The sequence below is a fragment of the Cavia porcellus genome, unplaced genomic scaffold, assembly GCF_034190915.1.
Source record: "Cavia porcellus strain 051 isolate PalLab524CR breed Dunkin Hartley unplaced genomic scaffold, mCavPor4.1 scaffold_13, whole genome shotgun sequence".
NCBI lineage: Eukaryota > Metazoa > Chordata > Mammalia > Rodentia > Caviidae > Cavia > Cavia porcellus.
Window position 1 is genome coordinate 31,413,109 of NW_026947496.1, and position 23,708 is coordinate 31,436,816.

Sequence of the window (23,708 nt, forward strand, 5' to 3'; positions counted from 1 at the left end):
CAGGGTAGCTGTGGGCCTAGTCTAGGATACTCCAGCTATTGCAAAGCTCAACCCAACTGGAGGAGAAATGACTGCTTGATTTATAGCTCCCTCATTCCCAGAGAATTAACATGGTTGAAACTGTGACTGTGGCAGCTTGAGAGGAATCTCTGTCAAGGTTGTGAGGAGATCCATCATAGCCTATTGGAGTTTGGGAATTTTGGGGATATCGGCCCCATCCCTTCCCAGACTTTGCTCTTGTCACATGTGGTCCTTGGAGAGGCACTAGCTCCTGCAGTGAATCCTATCAGGGCTGCAGGAATGAGTTTGGTGCAGAGAGCAGCCCTGGGTGCAACCACAGAAGGCAGTGGGAAGACAGTGGGGCTAATGTCCTGGGGCCACCCTCAGGGCAGTGAAGGGGAGGTTGTGAAGACTGTTAGTGCTACTGCACCCTCTGGCTGTCTGAGGTAAAAGGGAGAGGTGGGCTTCACTGCTTTCTATTTCACAGTAACAGTTGAGTTCTGTGTGCATTTTCATGTGCACATGCCATGTACATGCTCTGTGTGTACCATACAAGGTGCAGTCTGCATCTAGATGCCTGTTTTTATATATTTAAAAAGTTCTGATTCTCCCTGGTGTGAGAAACCGAAAGTGTAAATAAGGACCAAAATGCATAAAAGATATTGTTAAATAGGAAGAAAATGTTCAAATGGGAAGGGAAACTTGGGAGGTGGAAAAAGAAAAGGAAAAAAGAGAATAGAAAGAAAAATGGAAACAGAGCTTTTGTAAATAAGGAAGGGAAGAGGACTTGAAGGGAGGGGAGGGAAAGGGGAAAAAGAAGAACCAAGATATATCATGTACAGGTACAAATTTCCCATGATGAATGTTATCATTTTGTATAGCTCAAATGTACCAACAAGATTAACTTTAAAACATGAGAATTAAAAAAATATCTAACTGTCAGCAATGATCAACAAGAAACTTCTATTCCTCAAGTAAAATTTTCTGATCTACCTGATAGGACCATCAAAAACACACAGCTTTCTATAAATATGGATGACCACCATTATATCACAGATGCAGAATGAAAGAATTTTGCCCTAAGTGGGACGCTGCAGCGGTGTGAAGCTGGGAGGCGGAACCAAGGGGCTCTATCTTGAGGTCACCTTCTCCGCACCTAGGCAATTTACCTGTGATGCGAAATGAATTCTAATGGGCTACTTGTGTATCAGTAATGCTCCTTAGACACCACCCCAAATCTGAGCTATATGCATGCCCCCCACAACAAGTGCCCAGCAGAGAGAAAAGCCAGACATCAGTGGTGGTGGTGGGGTCTCTCTCCGCATTCTTAAAATAAAGGCCACTTTTATTTCATGTTTCTATCTCTTTAGCCACGCCAAAAATTCTATCACAGAGATTATGCTGGAGCAGCTCAGCTTCCAGCTGTTCATTGTGTTCATGATTGGTCTGTTCTCATGGTGTCCAAGTTCTGAGATTTGAGCACAACTTCCGTACACCCCATCACCCCTTGGGCTGTGGATACAGGCACCTGGTTGACATTCATCAACAAAAATAAGAGTTTTACCTACCCACAAAGTTTGAAATTCTTTTTTAAAAAAAATACTTAACAAAACCCTTGTAAGTGATTTACTTTGTTATTTCACCATATTTTTCAGGTTTAATTTGTCTAAGTAAATTCATTTGATCTCCAGAAGGCAGTTTAAAAATAAAGAGGACAAAATACATGAACTTCAGTTACAGCTAATTAGAAACCCAGTGGAGAATACTGCTAAATTTGGAGATTTGCTTTCAGTTCCTTGGATCATCACATATTTCCTCCGAAGACACGCAGCACTGGGCCATGGCAGGAGTGAGTCAGGAGACGGCAGCTGGCTGCCTCCTTGCGGGGTTAGGGAGCAGCGTATCAATCAGTGGATGCACCGGCAGGAAGGAGATGTCACCTTTACCTCATGCCACATCTTAACACAGCCTTGCTGCAGCAAGAACTGCGACACTTCCAGAGCAAAATAGCACAAGTCTTCCTGTGCTGGGGTAGGCAGAGGGCAAGCAGGCAGCTACCGCAGGGCTCCACATTTCAGCTCAGGGCAGGAAGGAAGAAGTCCTGCTTCGGTTTTAGGTCAAAGCTGGGTTAACCCAGCTAACCCTAAAGCCCTGATGGATCATTTGAACTTGCTGGCATCTTTCATTTGGTTCCGGCAGCACCTAGAAAAAGGGATGATTCGCTGGCTTCTCCCTGGCATCTGGAAACATGTAAGACTTACGTTCTTCAGTTTTCCCAGGCTGGGTAGTAACTATGTCAGGAGAGCCAAGGAAAGGTGGGGTAGGACGGTGTCTATAAAACACTCTGAAGCCTCTGTAGGAAGGAAGCTTGAGATTCATTCAGGACCCTGAGGGCAACTTCTCTTCTCAAGACCAGGCTCTGACTGTGGTGGCTGAGGGCCTGTCATTTGTCTCTCTCAGGGTGTCTACTGTCTTTCTGCTACAATTACCTAACATCACGGACTTGGTGATTTATAATGAACAGAGATTTATTTCTCAGTTCTGGAGATGAGGAAGTTCAAGATAGCAGTGTTGCCTCTGACACAAGCTCCCTGGATGCTTCTCCCATGGTGGAAGGCGAGGACCAAGGCTGGGAGGGAGAGACAAGAGGAATCAAATTTGTCCTTTTATCAGAACTCTTCACAATTGACCCCCTCATGAGGCAGAGCCCATGACATAAGTCCTTCCCCAGCACTGCTGCACTGGGGACAAAGTTTATAACTCACGCATTTGGAGAACACAGTCAAAGCATAACGTCTGTGTTAGTTCCTGTGCTGGTGGGTGGCATGGGGGGATGGCTTCCGTAACATGATGTTTCTGCAGTCTCTGTCCTCTGTCATCCTCCCGCCCTGTTCTCAGTGCTCTGAAACATGAAATGGAGACATTTGAATCAAGTGATTAAAAAAACAAAACAAAACAAAAAAACTCTCCTCCTGTTAACTTAGTCGTTGGATGTCAAGAGAAACAGCTAAATCCATGGAACAGGAAATGCAGACGCATCCCTTGCTAAAGGATGTTAAGCGAGCCATCCCTGCACAGCGGGTGCACTAATCATAGTCATTAGGGACCTGGCTGCAGAGCACACATCAAAGGGGGGCTACAGACACGAGGGAAACAATTACATTTAGCAATGGAACTAAAACAATTATGCAGCCACCCATGGAGCACAGCATCTCTGTTTCTACCAGTAAGGCAAAGAAACAAGAATAGAGAAAGTGCAGCTTGGCAATCGGGCTGGATCTTTGCAGCAAGAAGAGTCCATCAGTATTGATCTTTTTGAATGGAGCCTTAAAGGGTCTCTCAGTGGGTCTCCTGCAAGGCTGCAGAGGAATCTTCCATTGCTTTTGAAGGCACAGTTGGATCAAAACTGGCCCTCAGTTCTGCTGCAAACCTGACACTGCTCTGAAATATAAATTCTCTTTCTAAAAATGAGAAAAAATTAACCAAAAGCCATGACATGTAAAACCAATAAAGTATGCTTTATTATAATAAATTCATCTTGTAACCAAACATTTACATTTATAACTTAATTTATGGTCAGTGAATAAGAACCATAAGATAAAAAATGTGAAACGAGGAGATATGCTTGCTAATCTGAGAGTCAGAGTCCAAATTACATGTGTTTTATGTTGCATTCTTTTGTAGTATGATTCTTGAGAAAAATTTTGTTGCAGAGATAAATACTTGCAAATAAAAACTGACTCATAACATTTTGCCTTGACATCTCCCTGATTTAAAGAGATAGTGGTAGAAAATACTTGCTTCAAAGATGTGCCACTAACAATGTCTAAAATATGCTTGCATTCCTAAAAGTCTTCTAAGAATTCTTCAAACTGACTCTGTGCTGTGCTAGTTCCTCTCTGCTGTTTTGTGGCTGGCTGTCCTGTGCTATAAGGTACGGAATCTCAGAACAACTATAGAGGAAGCTTAGAGCCCCATCCATGTCTCTCAACAAAGTACATATTCATAGCATTGCCTGAGGCTGTGCTGGCCAGCTCAGCCCAAGCTGTGAGTACAAAGTAAGGTCTCATATCCATTCCATGTAACTGAAAATGGTTACAAGCCCTCTCTCACTTCTCTAGAAGAAATTTGAAAGATAGCAATTTCTGGGCTGTTAGTTGGGACAATGTTGCTGGTCCTGCCACTAGTGCATGATACACGTATGCACAGACGGCATGGGGTTGTAGGGACAGAGTAAAATCTGATTTAGGGGAAGAAGATGAAGAGCTGTCAGAGATTATACTAACTATGCCTTTCTGTGAAGGCATCTGTGCTTTGACATAGGGAGCCATACTGACCTGAGGACTGTCCCATCAGGGCTAGCTAATTCCTACAGAGTCTAAAGGGCTCACCCAAGGGAGGCACCTTTTAGATGCAAACCAGTTATTGCCCAGCCACACCTACCACCTCCTCTATAGGACCCTCTTGCTGTTTCCCTGCTCTAATCACTTCAGGGTTAGGTACTATCACTGAGGACAGCCGCTGTGCCCAAAACCCACTGAAATCATTCACCAAAGACTACCTGCCCCCTCCCTTCCTCCTCTCCCATGGAAACTATGCTTAAGTCTCTCCGTCTGCCCCTGACCAGCCCAAGTGCCCCTCAGGAGGTGACTGTTCCTCCTTTAGGAAATGTGGAAGACAAATAATCTCAAAACTAGAACGCTGTCTCCTGATCTGCTGGGCTAGGTGCTACTGTGTAATAATGAAATTCTGTAAAATGAGACTTCCTGGAGGGGGTGATGAAGGAGATGGCCCCTAAAGGGTGAGGGAAAGGGTTATCTTCTCATTGTTAACCAATGTGTTAGCCTCCTCGAGCAGTAAGTATGACCATCTGGAAGTGAGAGGAAGCAAAACCACCTGAGGATCCACATAGTCACTGTGGCCAGAGCACATATACAAGGGACAGTGGATGAGGGCGGCCCTGAGAGGCTGGCAGACTTGGATCTGGATAATCTCATGCTGCATGTTTAGTGCACTGTGAAAGATGGTGATGATAGTGCTGTACCCGACCTCCGTGTTCTCTCATCTGCCTGCTGGACAGAGCCCACCACTTCCCAGGTAATTCCTGTAGTCTGGTTGGGAAACAGTAGAAATGATGATTGGTGCAGTTAACCCAGACAGGACCAGTGGGAGGTCTCTGTAGGATTGATGTAGATGTGGTGGGATCCACCCATCGTCTTTCTACATGAGCTGCTGGTCCATAAGGTTCTGACCCTGGATCTGGAAACAACTATTCTCACTCACACTGGAAGAGACCATGATCCAACAGCAAAGTAGCTAAATGGAGCCGAGGAAACACAGTCAAGGCTAGCCAAAAAAGGACTTGTGCTAACTGAATTCTCCGTCAGGAGACCCTAGTTGTTCAGCTCTTCTTTTGATGTTACAAACTCAGTGGTATCCAACCTTTGCAAAAGCAAAACTCATTGCGTTTCTTTGTGTGTGTTTCTTTTGGATGGATTCACTTTGGGTTGACCCCACTTGTTACCAAATGGTCTTTTTTTTTAAAAAGATCTTTCATTAATGAAACATGACATCCTTAAGAGAAACAGTAATTTGAAGTAAGAGAAGGACATAATAAGATACACATTTTCAAATGATCCTTTTGGAGTCCATGCAGAGGATGAACTGAAGTGGGGAGTGGAGGAGAGAAAACATATGGCTAGAAGTGGGAGGCAAGTTGGAAAGCTGTGTAGTCATTCTGGCAGGGGTTTTGAGGGCCTACAGCAGAAGGGAAGAATGGGCAGTTGGACAGACACAGAGAAGAAAGATCTGTGAGAATGTGATGAAATCCAACATTGTTAGGCTTCTAGTACATTTATTTTAGGATTTAGTGTTAAAATGTTTTTAAAATTTGTACTGGGATTGGATACCCTGAAATCTTTTTCTGGCCTGGTTTTAAACAACCAGGACAATGAAAAGACATTAAAGAATTTGTCATTCTGTGGATGGAGGGGGTGATAGTATTCCTTTTGTGTTTTTTAAAAGATCAGTATGGCTGCTGTGTGGAAAATAAATAGAATAAAGGAAAACATAGAAACCAGGGAACTGCAATTTCTTCAATAGTTATGCAATTCCTTCCAGTTTCCAGATACCTAGACATGGAAGAGAAAACCAAATGATAAAGGTGAAGGCCTCACAAGGCTTCTGTTTTATGGAGAAGCAGCCAGACAATAAACAAATAAACAGTTATCTGTGTAGCTGAGAAGGGGTGATTTGAAAGGAAGGAAAAGCAGGTTTCAGGGCATGAAGGGAAGTACCAGGGAGAACGTTTTTAGGGCTGAGTCAGCAGTCTCTCCTTTGATCAAAGAGAGAGTTTTGATACTGGAAAGAGAGTTCTAAAACAAATATCCAGCAAACACTAGGCAGGAGCATGCATGGCATGTTTGAAGGAAGACACAGAGACCCAAAGGGCTGGAGGTAAGTGAATCCAAGGAGGATTCAAAGAGCAAACATGTACAATCTGGAATGTACAAGTGAATTTGCTTAACATTGTAGCTGCAAAACTGTTTCTTCCAAAGGACAGGGAGAAGGCTAACTACACTTCCCCCAGACAGACTGCATCATTTGCACTGATATCTACAATGTTTCAGAGTTGCAAAATAGCTTAGACAAGGAAAGCCCAGAATATCTCACAGAATCTCATAACTAGAAAAAAAATGTGCTAATCAATGCTTGTCTTTTCTTTGAGGACACATGAAATCTTTTGGGTTCATTTCAATGGTGCAATATATTCTGTAGAGCTAAAAAGAAAACAACATTACCCATACTTTTGGTATTCCTTGCATCTGTTATAAAATGTGTGCGGAAGTATATTCAGATACTATCATGATATTTATTAATTGATTAAGGGGATGAGGCAGAATGCAAGGCCCTCTAACATCAATCCATCTTCTAATTGAAATGGAAAATTTTCAGGAATCAAACCACCTCAAATGACTGTGGATCATAGCAGGGTAGAAACATAATATAGGAGATATGGCTCATAATTCTTGCCTAATGAGTGATTTAATTTCTAGCCCCCTTGCAATTAAAAGCTATAAATACATCCATTATTTTGTAAAACCTCCAAGCATATTTTCAAAATTGTTTGACTCTGGTTTCCTGGATTGCAATCCTAACTAGTTACAAATAATGTAATGATCTTGGGTTTATTGTTACAAGTCAGAACAGGGGCCAGAACCATGAGGATGTGGGGCCATACAGAGATTTCAAGGGAAATACACAGTTTATATAGGAACCAAAGACGTCTTGCCCTTCAGTAATTATCAGTCCACTCCAGTTCTCTTGGAAAATTTGGGTACCTTGATACAACCATTCAGGCGAGGATCAGAATGAGCACAGGATGACGATGACTGGAGAAAATGCCCACATGAATTTCCTGAGCGTGATATTTCTCTTTGCAAGTTTTTGAGTGCTCAGTAGCAAACCTGCCAAAAATGGGAGACCTATAAATAGGGGAGAGTGGGAAGAAAGAAATGGGACTTGTCAGCATACCACTGAAAATAGGGAACGAGGAATTTTCCAGAGATCCAAAGACAAGTAGAGTTAATATTTACTTACAAATGAGGTACTAGGTATAAGCTTTGCAAAGAAAGGAAGACAAGAAGGACGAGAGCAAGAGAGACTTAAACAGGTAGAAAATGTGAGGAGAGGTACAGATCCAAGAAGGAGAAGGAAACTAGGGCATACTGCTTATCATTTCACCCACTAGTTAGGTACTTTATATCCACCTTCTAACTTACACTTCCTCCAAAAACTGAGATAGGCATCATTACTAGATGGGACTTAAAAACCTAGCAGTGGACAATACTTGACCAGACTAGTGGGAGCTAGCAGAGGATACCTGCCAGGCCAGGTGTGATGTCAGATGGGGTCATGAGGAGTGACTGGTATGCAGTACACTGTGGATATGGGCAATTTGGCCACCCCAGAGGAGTTGTCATCTTTACTAGGGAATACAGCAGAAATGGTTGTGTCAATTTGTGTACCAGCAGCACTGTGGGATATGAGGCCATGTGACCTGGGCAGAACTGATCTTTCTCGCTCACTCTTTTCTTCTCTAGGAAGCTCAGCTAGCATGGAATCTCCTGCTGCCCTGACTGACATGAGGCTGCACCATCCCCATGGCTGGTGGCTCCAAGTGGCAGCACACTTGATGGAGTGCTGACCCTCCCTATTGAATCTTGGGAGGAGAATGAGCAACAGGGATCCTCGTTCCCATATGCCACCAAGCTTTACAGGTTTAGGATTTAATTTTGCTAAAGCTTTCAGGACCACATCAGAAAGAAATGACACAAAGGAAAGAAAGAGTTTGAGATTTAGCACAGAGCCTTGAAATGAGGCATGTCCCCCAACCATCTTTCTTCACCCTCCCTTGATGCTGGGCACAGGCTGCCGTGTTTGCAACTTGCCACTCACCAACAGTGGCCTTATGTTGACATCACACCTCTGAGGGCAAGCAGGGATTGGCTATCAGATTCATTTTGTTAGGTGTGACAATGGCATTTTGAGTTACTAAGGATTTTTTTGATATATATTTTAATGGCATAATGTTTGGGATTTGTTCTAACATATACTCCAAAGTCAACATGTGACACCCTGAGTGGAGAGCACAGCAGACAGGCTGACCATTGCTGAAGCCAGGTGGTCAGTAGCTGGATGGGTCCCTATGTCCCCTATACTGTGTATGGCAGTAAGTTTTCGTTAAAAAAAAAAATATATATATATTAAACAGAAAAGGAGGCGTCCTTCCCCACATCCCAGCACACACATCTGGAACTCAGGATGCAGGTTTCTCCTTTAGCCTTCTGTCCGGTTATGTACTTCGAGGAGCATTTCTCCAACAGGGCTGGTGACCTAGTGAGGAACAGCTCTCTGTGACATGTCCACGTCGTCAGAGCGTCGTTTCCCTACCTGGGGTAACTCTGACTATACAGGGCACCACCTTCCTCTGATTGCCTTTTGAGGGTTATCGAGGTATTAGTCAGTCCTCCAAGAAGAAACCTCGGAAGGTAGAAGGACCCCGGTGCGTGGCAGCAGCCTAGGAGGAGCCTGGCAGGTGGAGGGCCATGTGAGAGCAGCTGAAGAAGTCATGGGGTGGGAGTGGGGGTGCCGAAGGAAAAATGATCCTCGTGTGATGGGGCAGTCACTGTGAAGCAGTGTCTGTGAGCAAAGCCATCTTGGAGGAGAACTGGGTAGGGGAGGTTGGGCAACTCACACTGAGCACAGCATGCACCTCCCTCTGGGTACGAGGAAAGTAACTGTATGCACGTGCATTTACATGCCGGCTTCAAATAACCGCAGAGGCCACCTTGCCCGCCTCGCCCAATGAAAACTCAGAGGCAGGGAGAGGAGGCCCGAGCGAAAGACACAGCAGCACAGGCAACATGCACGGGCTATAAGAATGCACAAGCACAGGTGAGCCCGGGAGCCACTGACGCAGGACCCTCGCCCCATTCTCGGCTCTTCCAGGCTGCCGCCAGCGGACAAGCATGAGGCTGCAACGCCGCCCCCTGCCACTGGGGGCAGCACGACCCTGTTGAGCATCGCTTCGTTCCGTCGCTACGCCGCTCTTGGCGACTGCGAGGCGCGGCCGCCCACCGCCGCTCGCCCATTGGCTGCCCCGACACCGCCATGTTGGCGGAAGCGGAGCGCCCGCGCGTGGTGGGCAGGGTCGTCGCGTCCCCTGCGCACCAGTCCGTCTCTTCACCTCGCCGGGGCGGGATGGAGAGACGCAGGATGAACTTGCCCACCGGGCCAGACAAGCTGTGCTTCGACAAGGACGAGTTTATGAAGGTGCGCGGCCCGGAGGGCGGGCGGCCGGGGATCCCCGGGGGAACCGGCGCCTTGGTCAGGCCGAATGCAGAGGCCCTGCGGTTGCCTGGCCCGGGATCTCGCGGTCCGGTTTGGTAGCCAGGCCCGGTGACCAGTGCTTGCGGCTCATGAGGGTGTGAACGCGCTCCGGGATCCACGCACCTGCCCAGGGTCGGGTGGGGAAAAGCGCTGAGTATTTTTTTCTGCCTGACGCTCCTGGAAAGCTAGAACGGGAGTGTGAAAGTTTAGCGCTTCTCTGTGTAGCAAAGCCAACCATTCATGTCTTTCGAAGTCACCCTACTTATGTAGCATAGTCAACTTGAAACATTTGCAGAGAACTGTAAGATATAAATTCACAGAAAAACATATTAGAAACATTTCGCTAACAGTTGATTCGGCACAACCTAGGAAATGTTCAGGTTTTAAGTCCAAACTGGGAAGAACTTTACCTCTCTGGTTGGGGTAGCCAAGTTGTTACCTAAATGCCATCCAAAAAATAAATTTATATTTAACTTCTTAAAATTGGGATTTTTTGCAACAGTAACTTATTTTAGGATTACAGATGTAGACGTTTGGGCTCCTTAGATACTTGAAATACTGAACAAGTGAATTTGTTTTATTCAGCTTTTTTGATGTATTTTTAATCAAGTGGTAATTTTTTATAGTTTAATTGGCTTCTGTCTTTTTGATCCTATGTTCAGATCGCATCTCTTACGTGCAGTTTTTTTTTGTTTTGTTTTGTTTTGTTTTTTTTTTGTGTGTGTGTGTGTGTTTTAAAGTTGTTAAAGTAGGCTTAGGCTTGTAGTTTCACAACTCTGGGAGCCTGAGGCAGGAGAGTTGAAAGCTTAAGCCCAGCCTGAGCAATTTAGCCAGACCTGTCTAAAAATAAAAGGACTGGGGATGTAGCTCAGTGCAAAGGCCCAGTTCTGTCCAAAAGAAAGAAAGGTGTGTCAATCCTGGCTGATGTGCCCATATTTTTCACAGGTGGAACACTGTACCTGTTCTTGTACAGAGATGTTTCTGCTAAACTGCTGCCAAAAAAAAAAAAAAAAAATTATATATAATTTGAACGGGATGCCTGAAAGAATGAACAGTCAGTTCACTTACCAAGAAACCTTTAATCCACCCCCGGCTAAAAGCTACCATAAAAGGAAGACAGGAGAATTTAGGGATCCATACTGGAGACAGTGCATTGAAAGAAGGGTACACACAGTGATCAGGGGCTTGCTCCCACTCAAGAACCTTCAGAGTGCAGAAGAGTCCAGTTTTCCACCTTTTGACCTAGGCTTCCTTCACGCCCACTGCCAGCATCCATTCTGACTCGTTGGCTGCACTACATTTCTTGTAGTGATGTCAGAATCCCTTCAGTAAACACAGCTTCAGGAAGTAGAAAACCGGGATGGTGTGCACACACACAGCCCATATCATAAAACAGACCAAATAGGAAAGTGAATGAACGGCAACAGTTCCATGTATAGTGGCTTATAAACCTCTGAATATACCATGGAATTTGAGCGTTAGTAAACATACACTTCTTATTTAGAAGAAAATACATAGAACAGTTGTTCTGTGTAAAATGTTGATTATTTAGGTGGAACCAAAAGTTAAAGGTTGTTTGAAGTTTGTATTTCCTTTGGAGACATTTTCTAAGTTACTATTTTGTGGCAGAAAAGATGTATAGGGTCCTTGCTTGTCAGAGTTATATTTATACAAGCTGGGCATGGTGGCATACACCTCTAATACCAACACTTAGGAGACTGAAACAGGAGGATCACTGTTAGTTCAGTGCCAGCCTGAACTGCAAAACAAGACCCTATCTCAAAAATACGTATTTTTTAGTGGCATCAGTATAGGTTTTTTGCATCAGTATAGGTTTTTTTGCATGTGAGACAAGTAGGATATCAGGTATGGATTAGGAGAGTTGAGATTACTTGAATCTAGTCATTACCTGGACCCTGCTGCTATTAGTTTTCTAAGTTAGGGACAGCCTCTTAATGCAGTGGCAATAGTTGTGTTATTCAGTCAACAGGTATTCATTGATCATGTATTATATGCCAGATAGCACTGTGTACATAAAGGGACAAAGGTGAATAAAGATATGGCTTGGATTTTGAAGTGGTGAGAGGAAGAACAAACGTGTATCGGAAACTTCTCTTAATCTGGAGTGGCTGGAGTATGGAAGAATGTCGAGAACAAAGCTAGAAAGGTAGGTGAGGTGGCACTGCAGGTTGGAGCCACTGTATGAAGGCTTTGTGCCCAGTGAAGTGTTCACTGGGAGTTAAAGTCAAAACAAGAAGTTATGTGGCCACACCTATTGCATTGGCGCTGACTGGTAGCAGGAGGCTCCTCACACTCTTACAGTTGACAGGAGAATATAAGGTACCTGGGTCTGCTGCTGAGGTCACATCATTCCCCTGCTCAGTTTGTGAAGCATTGCCCTCTATTCAGTTTGTGATTTCCTTCCTTTTTACAGAAAAACAGGCTGTCAGATGAGCCTGCCCTCACCTTGGTGATCACCTCACTCCTGCATGGTGCGATTCCTATTTCTCTTTGTCTGCCATGAGATTTTCCGTCTTCCTGATCACTGCCACCCACACTGGCTCCCATTCCTTCACTTTTCTTCAAGGGGCCTTGTAATTCTCTCTTCCTACGGCCACCCACGCCCTTGCCTTTCAAGTACCCTGTCATTCTCCTTTCCCCACATCTTCCCACTGCCACCTTATTCCTAGTTCTCATGCCCTTGCCTTCCTTCGTGAGACCTTTCCACTGACTTTCAGAAACTTCCACTCAGTCCCCTATCTCTGATTATTCCAATTATATCACAGTTTTAAGCTCAATATTGTATTCTCTGCTTTCACTCAAGCTCACCCTGACTTCTAGTTCCATCATTGCACTACACATTTCTCACCAAAGTAAGCTAGATGTCAGTCCAGCAGGACTTTTTGTCTTTCTGAGATTTGTTTATTGTCTGTGAGTTCAGTTTTGCGCATGCTGAGTTTGAGGTGCCTCAGAAACATCCCAGGAATATCAAGGAGTTTAAGATGTGGATTTAGAGATCAAGATATGGATGGGCAGGTGAGTTGAATCTGTGTGACCTCCTGTAACATAATCAGTGAGGCTGCAAGGAGCAGTTAGAAACCAGGGCAGTCTGGTGTTGCTGAGCACTTGATGGTGTGAAGCATCACCGTTTCATAGCAGCTAGCTTGTTTGCAAAAAAGTGTTTTGGAACACTTTTGCTTTTGATTCTCCAGTTCATTTTTTTTTTTTTTTTTTTTTGCAATAAAGTATTAGAAAACTTACCAATTGGGTAAAATACTGAATTCACAGGCCTTTAATATTACTATTTTATTTTAATTCTTTTTGGTACTGGGGATTGAACTCAACGACCTCACGCTTGCCAGGCAGATGCTGATGCCACTAAACTAAATCCCTAGCCCTATTTTTAATTTTTTTAGAGTTACAGATCTTTATTTAAAAATCTGATCTGCCAGTTTAACGTTTTCCACCAACTCGGGGAGCAGAAACTTTGACAGGCTTCACAATCTTCTGCTTAGGTGCTGCCTTTGTGGGAGCCTTAGCAGCAGCCATTGCAGTGTTTTTATATGCTTGCTTAGCCTTTTTTGCTTCCTTGGCAGCCCTGATAGCTTGCTCTCTTTGGGCCTTTCTAACTTCTGATTTCTGATTCCTCTTGGCCATTATGTCATCAAGAGATGCACCAGTGATGGCCCTCTGAAATTTGACTCTCGTCTCGTTCTTTTCTTTTGAATTTTTTCTGACTATCCCTTTTTATGCGTTCTTCTGTAGAGGACAGTCCAATTTATCTGCTGAGGATTTCTTTTGGAAAGGATTGCAGGCTCACATTTTGCATTAAGAAACTAGAAAACCTTCCTGTCAGTCCTAGCACCTCCCATGTCCTGGGTAGGTCTCATACTTGCTAAAACTGCACACCATGACCTTCATGGTGACAGCCAGCAGTCATGAGGGAAGATGGCAAAGAAGAGGCCTTTATTACTTGTGATTTTTTTTTTTTCAAAATCAGGTAGCAAGAAGCATGATGTAAATAGATTGTTTTGTTATTTAATTGAACTTAATAGCATTTAACATCAAATATCTTTGAACATTTGATTAAACAGATTAATCACAGATTGGAGCTTTTTTATAGAGTCCAGCATTTCAGGACATTACATTGAAAAGGTGAGCTAAAAACATTGCATAGATTATGTTATTGTTAAATTGGGATAAAGAGAAAAAAGAAATCAGAACAAAGCTCACATAATTGTTAAATGGATGTTGCTGAATATAAATTTGTCTTTTGAAAATCATATGCAGGTTCCTAGCAAGGGGTTAGGAACAAAAATGATTCATCCAGTCAAACCTAAATTCTTTGAATTGAAATATTATTTTAAGATCTTTGGAGAGATCATCTGTGTACAATGGTGTACGCTAGCATATATATTTAATTTCTCAAGCCTAACTACTTGATAGCAGATTTAGAATGAGCTTTGGGAGCCCAAGTTTCAGCCTTCAAATGCAAGTGGTGCCACCTGCCTTGGACACAGGATTAGATTGAGAGCAAGAGTGGGAGGGGAGAGATCCAGGATGGTTTTTGCACATCTGCTGTCTCTTCCCAGCTTTTCCCTGGCCAGCTTTTCAACAGCATTCAAACTTCAGTTCGGATGTTAGTTTGTAGGAGTCTTCCTGCATCATCCAAATTAGCATACCACATTTGTCATCCACCTTCTGTGTCCCCATTTCTTTTCTTTTTTTTTTCAGTATTGGGGATTGAACTCACAACCTGGTGCTTGCCAGGCAGGTGCTTGTGCCACTGAGCTATACCCCTGACCCCCATTTATTTTCTTTCTAGCACTTATTCTGCTCATTAATGTTGTGTTGATTTATTTACCTATTTTTTTTCTTCATTTCTCTGTTAGGATATATGTTCCTTGAGAACAGTCAGATTGAATTTGTTCTCATTGTAGCATCCCCAGTATTTTGGAATAATACCTGAATTATTTGGAAAATACGCAAGTAATACTGATTGAATATACAGGAGTGTTATTGATAGAGTTCATTCTTTTGTGTTGTGCATTTCTGAGTTTTAACAAATGCCTGATGTCATGTGTCCACCATTAGGATATCATGCACAGTAATGTTACTGCCTTAAAGATCACCACACTCCGTATGTTTTTCCCCAGTTCCTGGCAACCACTAATTCTTCTAGAGTCGTCATAGCTCTGCCATTTCCAGGATGTCATGTAGATGGAATTAGACAGTAGTCTTTTCAGATTGGCTTCCTTAGAGACACATTTCGGATTCTTCCATGTCTTTGGGGTTTTGGGGTGGTGGCAGTATTGAACGTTGAGTCCAGGGCCTTTGTACTGAGCTATATCCCCAGCTGCATTCATTCATTTACTTATTTATTTTGAGACAGGAGCTTGCTTAGTTGCTATGTTGCTCAGGTGGGGCTCAAACTTGGAATCCTCCTGCTTCATTTCATTGTATTGCTGAATAATATTCCATTATATAGATTTACCAGTTCATTCATCCACATATTGAAGGAAATCATGATTGCTTTTAGGTTTCAGCAAGTAGAATAAAACTCTTATAAACCTTTTGTGCAGTTTTTAATGTGGACATACACTTTAAACTCACTTGGATAGATCCAAAGGTACACAGTTGATAAGACTGGGTTTGGTTTGTAAGAAACTGCAAGACTGTATTCTAAAGTGGCTATACTATTTTACATTTCCACCAACAATGAATGAGAAGTCCTGTTGCTCCACATCCGCCAGCATTTGCTGTGTAGTGCTGTCTTATTTAAATTTGCAAGTAAGACCTTGTAGCATGTCATGTTGAGCATCTTTTGCCCATTTTTAAACTGTTACTTGATATCTTATCTCCCCTTCAGCTTTGAAGTATGGTTGGCATATAAAAATTGTACACATTGTGATGATTTGATGCACTGTGAAATGAAATGCAGCAAATTTCAAGAATATAACATAATAGTAACTATAGTTACTGTATTATACATAAGAGCTCTAAAATTTATTCATAATACCCTTTGACCATATTTCCTCATTCCCACCTTCACTCTCAGCCCCAATCACCACCATTCCACTTCTATTTAAATGAGTTCAGTGTTTTTACATGTTTTCAGTGTTTGTGTGTTTTCAGTGTTTATGTTTTCAGTATGTTAGCTCATACAGTATTTGTGTGTCTGTCTTACTTCCCTTAGCAAATGTCCTCCAAGTTTACCAGTGTTAGTGCACAGGCTTCCTTCTTCCCTATTGTGTTTATAACCCATTTTCTGTACGTTCATCTGGTGGTGGACAGTTGGGTTATTTCTATCCTAGTTGTGGTGAATAATGCTGCAGTGCAAATGCCTCTGAGATAGTGGTTCACTTCTTTTGGTAAGCACCCATAGCAGGATTGCTGGAACATATGGTGATTCTGGTTTTAATTTTTTGAAGAACTTCCCTTGTTTTTCATAATGATTGCATGATTTCTTATTGTTTTTAGTATTTCATCATATATTTTGTATTCTGTTTTGTTAGAAGTGTGTTTCACAAATATTTTCTCCCAAGTGTCTTTTGTAGAGCTAATTCTGATGAAGTCCAGTTTATCAGTATTTTCTTTCATGAGTTGTACTTCTGCTGTTGTGTCTAAAGAATTGCCAAAGTCAAGTTTATGTGTATTTTCTTTTATGTTATCTTTTAGAACATTTATGTTTTAAATTTAAGTCTGTGTTCCATTGTGAGTTAATGTTTGAGAAAGATTTAAAAAGCCCTTGCCTGTGTTCATTTTTCACATGTGAGTATCTGGTTGTTCCCATACCATTTGTTGAAGAGTTTGTATTTTCTCTACTGTGTTGCCTTGCTTCTTTGTCAAAGAAGACCTACTATTACTAACATCTGTTTCTGGCTTTCTGTTCTGCTACATCGATCTTTGTTCTTTTGCTAGTCCCACTATCTGTATAGCAAGAGTTGAAAGTAGGCAGTGTCAGTACTCTGAACTTGCTTTTGTTTAGCATTGTGTTGAATATTCTGGATCTTTTTGCCTTTCAAATAAACTAAGAATTTTATTTTATTTATTTGTTTTTGGTATCGAGGCTCAAACTCACAACCTCACATTTGCCAGGCAGGCATTTGTGCTGCTGACCTGAATCCCTGGTCCTGAAATCATTTTCTTGATAACCACAAAATGACTTCCTGGGATTTTGATTAAGATTGAATTGATTCTGAAGGTCAATTTGGGAAGAACTGACATTTTAGTAATGTTGAGTCTTCATGACCATGAATATGGGAAATCTGCATTTTAAAAGATGTTATATGTTTTCATTGAAGTTTTTTTTTTAGTTCTTCCCACAGATACTATATAGTTTTTAAACTCATACCTAAATATTTAATTTTATGTGTGGCAACAAATGGCATTATCTTTAAAATTTTTAAATTTGTCTTGTTTATTGCTGGTCTATAGGAAAGCAGTTAGCTTTTGTATATTGATCTTGCATTCTGCAAATCTTGTTATTATCACATATTAGTTCTAGCAGTTTTTAAATTTTCTTTGGGATTTTCTACTCCATCTTGTTAACCTGAGCATGGTTTTATTTCTTTCATCCCTGTCAAATGTACCTTTTACTAATTTTGAGTAGAAGTGGTGAGAGGGAGGACCCCTGCCTTCCCTTTCAGGAGTGAGTCTTCTAGTTTTCCATTATTGTTTTAAATTTTGTAGATATTCTTTACCAAGCTAAGGAACTGCTCCATTTCTAGTTTTCTTAAGGCATTCAGTAGATTTTGTTGACTGCATTTTCTGTACCTATTAATATGTTCATATTTTTTGTGTTGTGTGTTGATGGATTATATTAATACATTTTCTAATGTTGAACCAGCTTTATATGTCTGATTATTTGTGAGAATGAGCCCCACATAGCAGTAATGTATTATTTTTATTTACATTGTTGGATCTGATTGGCTAGTTTTTTTGTTTTTTGTGTTGTTGGGGTTTTTTAGAATATTTGCCTCTGTGTTCATGAGAGAAATTGGTTTGTAGTTTTGCTTATACTATCTTTGGTTTTGGTATTAGAGTAATAATAACCTCACAAAATAAGGTAGGAAATGTTTCCTCTACCTCTATTTTCTGGAAAAGATTGTAGAGAATTACGTAATTTATAATTATATGTATAATTTCCTCTTTAAATGCTTGATTAAATTCACTATTGACTGCATGGTCCATAATTATCACCTTTTATTTGATAGTAATGGTTTATGTCTTCTCTCTCCTCCTTTGGTTATCCCGATTAACAGTTTATCATCTTATTGATCTTTGTAAAGATTTAGCTTTTGGTTTCATTGATTGATCCAATGTCCTGTGTGGGTGTGGGTGTGTGTGTGTGTGTGTGTGTGTGTGTGTGTGGTTTCACTATGAAGTTCAGGTTGGCCTTAACCTTGCAGTAATCCTCCTGCCTCAGCCTCCTGAGTGCTGGGATTATAGGGATGTGCCACCACATCTGGTCCTTGATTTCCTGTTTTTAATTTCATTGATTTCTGCTCTGTTTTCTTTTTTTTTTTTTTTTTTTTTTTTTTTTTTTTGTCTTTTTCCTTTTTATCGGTACCGGGGATCGAACTCATGACTGCCTGCTTGCAAGGCAGGCGCTTATGCCGCTGAGCTAAATCCCCAGCCCCTCTACTCTGTTTTCTTTCTTTGCACTTATTTTAGATTTAACTTGCTGTTTTTCTAGTTCACCAAGGTAGTTTACATAATTGATTTTAATCTTAATACTTGCACTTGGTACTTTTTCCTACTCAGCATTTTTGCCACACCTACAAAATATAAATTGCACTTTTATTTTTGTTAATTGAAAGTACTATTTCTTGGGCCAAGGATATAGCTCAGTGGCATGGTACTTCCTGGCAAGTGCGAGGTCATGAGTTTGATTCCCAGTACCAAAACAAACAAAATAAAATACCATTTCTCTGTTTTTGTTAGTTTCGGTCCCTACCCCCACCCCTGTACTGGGGATTGAATTTAAGACCTTGCACTTGCCAGGCAGGCACTTATACTGCTGAGCTAAATCCCAGGCCCCCCTAATCATTTCTCAAAAGAGTGTTGCCATGTGTGATATAGAAGTGATACTCTTTCAAGTATTGTGAAGTATTGCAGAAATATTCTGATTCTGATTTCTAGTTTAATTTTACTTGGTTTGGAACAACACTTTGTGTGGTTTTTATTTTTAAAAACTTGTTAAGGTGTGTCTTATGGCCCAGATCATGGCATGTCATGGAGACATTCTATATGAGCTTAAAAAACATATATCCTGCTGCTGTTGGGAAAAGTACAGAACTTCATTATATCTAGGTGGCCAGTAGTGCTGCCGGGCCCAGCTCTTTCCTTAGGGATTTCTACTTATTAAGTTGGTCCATTTCTGATGTTGTTAGACACATAGACATTAAGGATTATTATTTCTTCTTCAAAAATTGACTCATTATAATATAGCGCACCTCTTTATCTTTAATCATTTCCCTGCTCTGCAATCTGCTTTTTCTAAAACTAGCAACACTTTCTTTTTTCAACTGTAAACTTTCTAATAATTGTTAGAATATTCAATATATGTGAACATTTTACTTGGTGATTTTAAAAATTGATATAAATTATATACCATAATATTCTGGTATTTTATTTTTATCTTTAAGAAATGGTTTTGCGGGGCTGGGGATTTAGCTCAGCGGCATAAGCGCCTACCTTGCAAGCAGGCAGTCGTGAGTTCGATCCCCGGTACCGATAAAAAGGAAAAATACAAAAAAAAAAAAAGAAAGGAAGGGGTTTGCTATGCGGTTCAGGCTAGCCTTGAACTCACTTTGTAACCCAGGCTGGTCTCAAATTTGCAGTGATCTTCCTGCCTCAGCCTCCCAAGTGCTGAGATTACAGGTGTGCACCACCATGCCTGACTCAAAATTCAGTATTTTAATGTGTACATTTCACTGGTTTCTTAGCATATTTATTATGTTTTTCAATAAGCGTGTACTTAAATAAAAATACTTCACTTTCTAATTTTAGAATATTTTCATCATTCCAAAAAAATCCTTTGAACCTGTAGAACCTCGCCTCAGCACCTTGTGCTTTCTGTCCTTGTGAATTTGCTTATTTTGGACATTTCCTATAAATGGGATCTTGTGATCTGTGATCTTTGGCTTTTGTTTGTGGTACCTCTATGTTGTAGCATTTATAGTACTTCATTCCTTTTTATGGCAGAAGAGTACTCCATTATATGGATAGAATACATTTTGTTTATCAATTGATAGACATTTGGGTTGTTTTCCCTTTTTAACTGTTAGAAATAACATTGCTGTGAACAGTCAAGTATAAGTTTTTGTATGAACATCAATTTTTAGCTCTTATCAGGTGTATTTCTAGGAATGGAATTGCTGGGTAATTCTTTTTTAATTTTTGAGAAACTGCAAGACTTCTCCATGGTGGCTGCACCGTTTTACATTCTCACTAGCAATGTGTAAGAGTTCTAGTTTGCATGGGTGTCTTTTCTTTTTTCCTCACAGTACTAGAGATTAAACCTAAGATCTCCACATTGAGCTATAGCCTCAGCCTTTTTTATCTTTTAGGAAAAGATCTCACTAAAGTTGCTAATTTACCCAGCTTGGATTTGAAGTTGCAATAAAGATTCCACTTTTTCTATATTCTCAACAATTGTTTTTCTCCACTCCCCAACCTCTTTTATAAATTATGCCATTCTAATGAATGTGAAAGGGCACTTCATTGTGGTTTTGATTTGCAATTCTCTGATGATTAATGATGTTAAGAATCATTTGTATGCTTGTTGACTATTTTTTTTTTTTTTTTTGTCTTTTTCATTTTTTATCAGGACCAGGGATCGAACCCACGACTGCCTGCTTCCAAGGCAGGCGTTTACGCCGCTGAGCTAAATCCCCAGCCCCTTGTTGACTATTTTTGTATCTTATTTGGAGAAGTCTGTATTTAAATTCTTTTTTCACTTTTAAATTAGGTTGTCTTTTTGTTGTTTAGTTGCAAGATCAGGTTGTCTTTTTGTTGTTTAGTTGCAAGATCGTTTGTATATTCTGGATATTAGCTTTTGGCAGATACATGATTTGCAAATACTCCCATTTTGTGGGTTGTCTTTTCACTTTCCTTAACAGTATGTTTTGACACATAAAAAAATTTAAGGTCAATTTATTAATTGTTTCTTTGGGCTTTTAGTGACATGTTTAAGAAAGTATTGCCTAATCCAAGGTCATGCAGATTTCCACTTGTTTTCATCTAACGGTATTACAGTTTTAGCTCTTTATTTTTTAAATTTTAGATCCATTTTGAGTTAAAGTTTTTGTGTATGATGGGATATTGGTGTCCAGTTCCATTCTCTTTCCCTCATTGTTTCTTTTCTCATCAAATAGATTTGTCATCCTTTTCAAAAATCATTTGACCATAAATTATGGGTTTTAGATTATGTTTAAATGTTAAAGTCTAAATATAAAGTAGAAATATTTATGTCAAATGAAGTAAGTGTCTATTATAAGCATGTTTGAAGTTGTCACAGCAAAAGCTGCTGGATGAAGAATTCAAAGATGCTCTAAGTAACTTGGTTCATAGGCTGTACAACATTTTAAATCTCAGAATAAATGTGTCAAGTTGAGGGCTAATTTTAGCCAGTAGCATTTGTTCACTGGATCTGGGTTACCTACTGCATGAAGTTCATGGACTAAATTTGAAACAGTGTTTAGCAGAGGCAGATAAAGTGGTCTTGCCGAGTCATTCCTGGCTATACCTAGTCTGGGTTTGCAGGGCAAGTCCCTTTTATAGTACCACATAATGGCAGGTAAATGTGTGGGGTCATCTAGGAGCCTCTGGGAACAGAGCCTCCAGGCCAGTCTGGCTGCAGATAAAACTGCAAATGGTCTTTCCACAGGTGGTTATGAAATCATGATTTGGTAAAAAGTCCTCATATCGGATATAATTGCAGCAAGTATCTGAAGAGATGTTGCATATAGACCTCAGTAGTTTATTTTAAAATATGTATTGTATGTTTATTCCTTACTGATAATGGAGCCAAGTTGTACTTGAAAAATTGATCTGCTGATTACATTTTCATTTTCTTTCTCTATGTTGATTGAGAACCTGACTCTGGAGTCTCCTGGATTTGTATGATCCTCCCGCTCCCTTCCCTCATGTCCAACTCAACAGACGTTTTCAGGTCTTTTCAAAACACCTTCTTAGTGTGCCTAAAAACTTTTTTCACTTCTATTTTTCTTGGGCAATACAATGTTTAGTGAAATGTAATCATAATATGTTCAGGTGACCTTAAGTTTGGTAGCCATCTTATCTGACGCTTGATCACCAAAAGGCTTACCTAATAGGAGTCAGAGTTGAGGTGAAGTAAACAATAAGCTGCTAGCTCTAAGTGGGCACCGTAGAGTGCCGTAAAGGGAAGCAGAGAGCAGAATCTATGAGACTCGTGTGGAAATCGATTAAACTGGCCTCTGAAAATCTCTGTGGTGGCTCACTCAGCATCTGTGTATGGTGATAACACAGTGTATATGTTCATGAAGAGACAGTCAAGTTGTTTTATCTGGAAAGAAGCACTTTATACAGTGGCATATTAGATTGTATACGTGTTTGTGCACGCACGTGTCAGTGTGTGTGTACATGTGTGCAGAAAAAGGTCTGCAAGGAACTGAAACCCAGTGCTAAATAGTGAAAACTACATATTAATAGTGCTTATCTAAAAAGCATGGAAGTGTGGGTATTTTTACTTCCATCTTTTATATAAATCTTTGTTACTTGAAAGTTTTTGTTAAACATAGTACTTGTAAAATTAAAGGAAGGGAACTGTTCCTGTTTTGACAAGGGCCTGCCAGAAATGTGTCATTTTGAAAACTACATTCACTGTAGAAGGGGGCCCCAGAGGACTTGGTGCCTGCAGGGAGCGGTGAGCACCTTGTTACCACATGTAACCAGGAGGCCTTCATCCACAGTGTGTGCAGTGTGGCTGTATGACAAACTGCAGGTGCCTGTTTTCTCTTTCTTGCTTCTTTTCTTTATGTGTACCTGTGATGTCAGTGCAATAGTTTATCCTTTCTCTGTTAACTCTTCAGGAAAATTTTGATGTGGATCATTTTGTGTCAGACTGCCGGAAGCGGGTACAGCTGGAAGATCTGAGAAATGACCTGGAGCTATATTATAAGCTGCTAAAGACAGCCATGGTTGAACTCATCAACAAGGACTATGCGGACTTTGTCAACCTCTCCACCAACCTGGTGAGCTTGACCCCCAGCTCTGCCCATCACCACACTCATATGCACACTGATTCTTCAAAGTTCAGAATTTTAGAAACCTTGGAGTTGCCATATCCTCCAGAAGTGATCACCAGCCTTATTAGTAGAACTAAATTTTCTGATGTACATTTTTGTTGTTAATTCTTGCTCATGTACGATGTGTCATTTTTTAGGAAGACTGCTTATTTTTGAGTAAGAACCAAGTATTACCAAAGAGTAAAGGTGGTAGCAGAGTGATTGTCTTTGTTGGCCACTTTGAGTATGTACTAGCAAGGCTCACTGCTTATGCTAACTTGTAAATGTGAGTTGTTCTCAGGGAAGTGTTTAATTTGCTTTCTGATATATATGCTAGCCAGAGCTGAATTGAGGAGACAGTTATCAGGATTTGTCTCCCAGAGGCTTAGTTTTATAAACTGTAAGCATAATTGATAATGAGCATGAAAATTGTTTGTAAAAGCAGTTTAGAAATCTTTGAATTTTATCACTTGCCAAAGTTTGCCTTTTAGTCTTGTTTGCATTTTATTTTGCTTTTCAATGTATTCATCTAAAGAAGTACAG

The 23,708-nt window shown here is 40.9% G+C and overlaps 1 protein-coding gene and 1 pseudogene across 1 annotated transcript in view; one reads left to right on the forward strand and one right to left on the reverse strand.

Annotated features, from left to right (window-relative positions):
* Positions 1 to 9,648: 9,648 nt before the first annotated feature.
* Cog2 (component of oligomeric golgi complex 2) overlaps positions 9,649 to 23,708 on the forward strand; it is a 46,650-nt gene continuing 32,590 nt past the window's right edge. The window contains exons 1-2 of the mRNA XM_003473489.5: positions 9,649 to 9,834; positions 22,971 to 23,132. Coding sequence (XP_003473537.2) covers positions 9,673 to 9,834; positions 22,971 to 23,132 — 324 coding nt within the window. The 5' untranslated portion in view covers positions 9,649 to 9,672. The remainder of the gene's footprint in view (positions 9,835 to 22,970; positions 23,133 to 23,708) is intronic.
* On the reverse strand, positions 13,325 to 13,815 carry LOC100735566 (large ribosomal subunit protein eL24-like; annotated as a pseudogene).